The sequence below is a fragment of the Mizuhopecten yessoensis genome, unplaced genomic scaffold (assembly GCF_002113885.1).
Source record: "Mizuhopecten yessoensis strain PY_sf001 unplaced genomic scaffold, ASM211388v2 scaffold8361, whole genome shotgun sequence".
In the NCBI taxonomy this organism is placed as follows: domain Eukaryota; kingdom Metazoa; phylum Mollusca; class Bivalvia; order Pectinida; family Pectinidae; genus Mizuhopecten; species Mizuhopecten yessoensis.
This window is the reverse complement of record NW_018407509.1, coordinates 1,110,608-1,116,607: the sequence shown is the minus strand read 5'-3', so window position 1 is coordinate 1,116,607 and position 6,000 is coordinate 1,110,608. Positions and strand designations below refer to the sequence as shown.

Sequence of the window (6,000 nt, the reverse complement as noted above, 5' to 3'; positions counted from 1 at the left end):
GACGAGGAGAGACAGACACGTCACACTCACAGAAAAAACAATAGAGACACAAGACAGAAACAAGGGGAGACAAATACACAGACAGAGACACTATGTGCAGGGAGAAAATGAAATAAACACAGACAGACAGATCCAAGATGAGACACAGACAGACGGAGACACAACAAATAGAAAACAAAAAAGACACAAACAGACGGACAGGACTGAAACGCTCCAGGATGAGACACAGACGGGCGGACAGACAATGCAAAATAGACACATTCAGACATGTAGGACTTAACTGATCCAGGATGATACACAGACGGGCGGAAAGATAGACCCACTACACATAGAACACAAAATAGACACAGTCAGACATATAGGACTTATCTTTCCAGGGTGAGACACAGAAAGACAGACAGAGATAAGGAGAGACAGAAACACTTCGAATTCGTAGAGAGACAAAATGGAGACACAGACAGAGGGGACTTAACTTATCTAGGATGACACACAAACAGACAGAGATAAGGAGAGACAGAGACACTTCCGATTCGTAGAGAGACGAAATTGAGACACAGACAGGACTTAACTGATCCAGGGTGAGACACAGAAAGACAGACAGAGATGAGGAGAGACAGAAACACTTCGGATTCGTAGAGTGACAAAATGGAGAAACAGACAGAGGGGACTTAACTTATCTAGGATGAGACTGTCCTGTACCGGATGCTCCATCCCCGAGTTATAAATATTACATACACATCTATTTATATACACTGTAGACCAGTCAACATGGCTGTTGGGACGTACCTTCTTACCGCTGTATTCTTCTCTTATTTCATCGCTATTTCCTACACTCAGCCAGGTAAGACATATACAAATGTTTATAAATGTTGTCCATTAGAATTTGTTCCCTTAAGAGGAAAGGTAAAATGCATTCTGCGTGCTCCTGATGAAAATGCTTACAAAGCAAGTATCAGAAAACGTTTAAAATGTATACTTGTGTACTAGATAAACAGCTTGTTATGCATGTATAATAATCTTCCATAGCTGGCTTTGTAGTATGTAGTTATACTGTTATGTAACAAAAGAAAACTTTCATGAATTTTATTTCAGTTTTATAAGTAAAAGCCTATTAGTAAAGAAAAAATCACTTCATAACGTAAATTTCATTACTGATAATATATTGAGGAGGTACCTGAACTTAACAGAAATAACCAGTTTATGAGAAAAACTATCATAACATATTTTTAATAAACTATGGGCAAAAGTAAAATTATTCGAGAAAAGCAAAGAACTTGGGGCGTTATAGGTCATTTCTGGCCTCATAAAAAGTTAAAAAAAAATCATCTTGAATTTATTTACCAATTTCTGTTATAAACATCATAAAGGTTCATTGGGGCTATCTTTCTTGGTGCAGATTTTTTTCCCAATGCGCATGTGTAGATGCCCTACCATAGCAACAAAATTGCGTTGCTATGCCGAAACAGCCAAAATACGTTGTTTTTGGAAAGTTTAGATGCATAAATGAAAGCCTCCGCATGTGACGAACAAATATCTTTTTTCTACGAATGAACTAAGGTATGATAATGTTTAAGCACGTCAAATGTTGGTTTGTTGCATGCGGAAGCTTTCAAAAATTGGAAAGTGTTTTGTAAATTTCCTTCAAAATGGCCAATTTTTAACCAAATAACACACATCAGACGATATTCACGCATTTTATCATAAAAATGCAGGTTTATTTTATGTCTCTCTTTGTCATACCATATCTGCAAAACAAGTTGTCGAATGAATATGGGATTTCATATTTTCGTATTTCATTCATTCCAGATTACATATTTAACAACTAAATCTAAATTCCCGATGAGGCCGGAAATGACCCTTAACGCCCCTGGTCCTTTAAGTATGAAATCTTAGGTGAAATCGTTTGTCATATTGCTTTCATTACTTAAGCGTATATATATATTTTACCTTACACTCTGTTTTAACTAATTTTTATGTTTTATGTATTCATGTAAAACGCCCATTTTATTACATGTTATACATGCAATTGATCTTATAGTAATCAAGCCGAATTCGTTTCAAAAAAAAGAAGCTTGATTCAGAAACAGCTGGATTACTGGGAAAATACTGCATAGAAACCATAAAATCCAATTTCTCCAGTAAAATACAAGTTTGAAAGTGGAACAACGGGATTAGTAGTTGCTAAAAATTAACGAGCTTAGGTTGTAAATTGCATGTCAACATAAAATGTATCATTACCGGGTCTGGTGTCATAAGATATACACTCGCGACAAAACACTTATGTTCGGCGATATATATCTCGCGTTTATTCGCGAGTAAAGACCTGAGGCGGATGTGTGTTTCTCTCGGATGTTTGTTTATGCAGAAATTAAGTAAACAAAAGTTATGCTTTCTTTGTTTTTTGTACCTTTTTTTTTTCTCTTTATGAAATTTGCGAACTCAATTCCGAGTGAAAAATGTCTTATCATAAATATTCGTTAAAATGACTATTCGCATAAATTAGGTGATAAACTGTATGTAACTACATATGTGGATATTTACCATCGTATGACATTGTCACTATATAACCTTACTAAATTCAGTTGGCATTCATATAGGCTATGAATGCCATGGAACGATTGTTGACGTCATGCAGACATTATTTGAATTAAATGCTGAATAATGATAAGTGTAATTATTTTTTTTATGAGATAAACAGATTCCAAAAATGGTAAATGTAAGTATTGAACTGCTTTCAGTTGGCATTCATAGGCAATATGAATATGAACAGGAGCTGCCTCATCAGGCGCTAACTACTAGTCCTATACCACCTGGCTAATATCTCCCTATGTGTGTATGCCTGCTTAATGTCAATTTGTCAGATTTCCTTTGTTAATTTTACATTTATTTAAAAGGATTTTATGAGGAAAGATTACAAAATGACAATTTTGTTCAATGCGTGCATTTATATTACATATTACAAGGTATTAATAATTTAAATATAAGAATTACATAATACTAGCGGTGTTGAAGTGACGGTATTGTCACAGTAAAAAAATAATATTATTTCAACAGATTTAAGGACACCTTAAGGCAGTGCTTCTTGTTAAAACTGATTCAGTTGCGTTAAAGATCCTCGTACAACTGGTAATAAGAAACTATGCATTCGAAACTTGTTTTTTCGGCATGACTATAGCTTTGGTAGATCATTTTTGAAAAGAAAAATATACCTTGCGGGATTTTTACGAAAACATAATGGAGATGAAATAAACAAAATATAATCAACAAATATGTTTGGACTTTTGAGTGTAAAATAATCTGCGAAGCCAGGTCGGGATTCGAACCCTGGACTTCAGATTGTTGATCTAATTCATCATTATGCAATTTGTGATGTTTACATTTCCCCAGCAAACACGCTTCATAAACGTATAGAAGCATTTTATAAACATGATTTTAGTTTTCAAAACGTGTTAGCTTAATTAATGAGTTATCAATTAAAAAGAAATATTCCCTTTCGGTGTCGGGAAAATAGCCTGCTGTATTCCACTACATTATCATATGTGGCGACTTAATTACCACCCTTCAGAATTTGCGGTTTTTATGTCTCGTTTTATGTCGACGATCGATCTCTTGCAAGGATTGTTACTCAATACTTTAGATCTTGATTTTTTCTTGTTTTTTTTTTACCCCTGCCATTAACGTTTTTTCTACTGTGTCCTTTTTATGTATGATCTTATCGTTTGATGGGCTCTGATATTTGAACGAATTAATTTAAAAAATCAAACTAAATTCTTTACAAAAAAACGTTTAACAATTTTTGGTATGTTTTCGAAGAATCTCAAGAATACATATACGTAAAATTCACGCAGGAAGTAATTTCTGCAAAATATGGATAAATCTGCTTTAAAAAATGAACTTGACCTTTGAACGAACTCTTCTGACTGTGATGAACAGTTCATTTTAATATTTTTTTTGAGATTTTAAACTGTTTTCAAGCAGATTGCAGATAAAACAAATATCCATTGAGTTAATTACATGTTTTAATGCGAGTGTAATAAATTCGCCCCGGAATTACAAACAATGACAGCTATACAGGCTGTGCATGTAATAAACACCAACGACAATCCCATGACCCGTATATACGTATTGTCACGTGAGCTTGTGCCGTGGCGCAGCGTCTTCATCCGTTTGTTCTTTTTCGTTCCGTCTCTCAATCAGTCAACTTTGCCTTCAAAATTCTTTAATTTCCTGCATCATTTATTGGAAATATTTGAGATCTTCAGTCTAAAACTACATGCATTTTTTTCTGGACGTTATATAGTATATACAACCATGCTACTAGGATCAGCCTCGGGGTCCAGCCCCGCCTCTTAGGACTTTGTCTCTGGGACACATCATGGCATCGGTTGTAATCCCCACACCATAACCATACACACACTTTCCTGGCTCGTAGAAACGAACACATCAATGCTATTAAGATGGGCTTCTGGTTTCAGCCCCGCCCTCTGGTGACTTAGTCCCTAGTTCATAACATTGAAACAGTTGAGTATTCACCCTATACCCACATGCATATTTCGGCTGGCAAATGTGTCTGTGGTCTGCCCCGCCTGTGGTCTGCCCCGCCCCACTTAGTGAACAATTGATGTGTAAAGTAAAAGTAGAGCTCACCCATCAACATCGCAATTGCTCTATTNCTGGGACGATCGGAAACTAATTAACCCAGTAGCACGGAAACGTGTACAGAGACGGTTAATTGTACACGGGCCAACACCAATATATATACAAGCAAATTCAAAAGTTTTTGTAAACTTTTTTTTTTAGTGGAAACTATGTTAAATTGTCGGTAAGAAAACCATTCGTTAAATGTATATTATAAACTCAACTTGAATATTAAATATGTAAATATATATGTTATATGCCATCTTGATAATTTGTAGTAATATATTGTAGGGAAAGGGCTTAGTATAAGTTGTAAAACTTGTGCCCAACTCCCATTGTATATAAATTACAATAAAATATGTTTAAAACACAAAAAAACGTTTTCACTGAACTCCAACACTAAACATTTAATCTCTTTACAAATTAGGTTGCGTTCATGTAATATTCATCAACATTATGTTTTACAGTGTTGGCCGCCTTTACCTGGTGTTGTTTTTTTTATCACGTTTAGGGATTCTTGTCATTATTGTAATAATAATATATCAAAAGTAGAAACTATAACATCATGATTACAAAAACCAGGCAAGGACAGACATGTCTGAATTGGGGCATTCATCACGTTGCCTCGTTTCGCCAGCTGTTGATAATATATTTATAGTACGCATGCGTCATGTGTCCAAAAATGCACGAAAAACTTGTAAATACATATTTCATGCTATGGCAATTTCACTTAGTTTAAAAGTATTCACAGTTCTGTTATAAAGACTTTAAATGTATAAAAGCATAAAAAAATCTTAGAAAAGTAAAAAAAACAAGTGAATATTTTTCCATCCAGAACTTGTTTTTTGGTCTTTCTGTTATTTATTTAGTGTAATCGGAGACAATTCAAGTGGTGACATCAAATTCAAACTTTTTGACCTTGGATCCCTGAAATACAACGATGTCCGAAGTATACCCATACTTGACCTTTGTATAAAGTTTGACCAAAATCTGTCAAAAAATGAAGTTGCTAAGTGTTTACATTGAATCGGGACGGGACGGGACGGGACGATTTTCTATATATAGCAAGTGTGACCTTGGCCTTGACCTTGGATCCCTGAAATACAACGATGTCCGAAGTATACACATACTTGACCTTTGTATAAAGTTTGACCAAAATCTGTCAAAGAATGAAGTTGCTAAGTGTTTACATTGAATTTAGACGGGACGGGACGGGACACCATATGCCCCCCCACCCATTTTATGGCGGGGGCATAAAAAGCACATCACATAATGACAATAGCACGTCATTAGCACAAGCACATAATAAATTGAGAAAAGCACATCACACAATCACAAAAGCACGCCATTAGCACAACATTA

General features: G+C 35.1%; 1 protein-coding gene across 10 annotated transcripts in view; it reads left to right on the top strand.

Annotated features, from left to right (window-relative positions):
* Window positions 1–279: 279 nt before the first annotated feature.
* Window positions 280–6,000, top strand: part of LOC110455662 (low-density lipoprotein receptor-like) — a 36,575-nt gene continuing 30,854 nt past the window's right edge. For 5 of the 10 annotated variants that reach the window (XR_002463484.1, XM_021505917.1, XM_021505915.1 and 2 more), the window contains exon 1: window positions 281–841. Coding sequence is in view for 9 of the 10 variants with exons in the window: in XM_021505917.1 (XP_021361592.1) it covers window positions 703–841 (139 nt within the window). In the remaining variant the exon portion in view is untranslated. Of the gene's footprint in view, window positions 842–6,000 lie in introns of all 10 variants that reach the window. The other 5 variants (XM_021505913.1, XM_021505914.1, XM_021505919.1 and 2 more) reach the window with 3 other exon arrangements.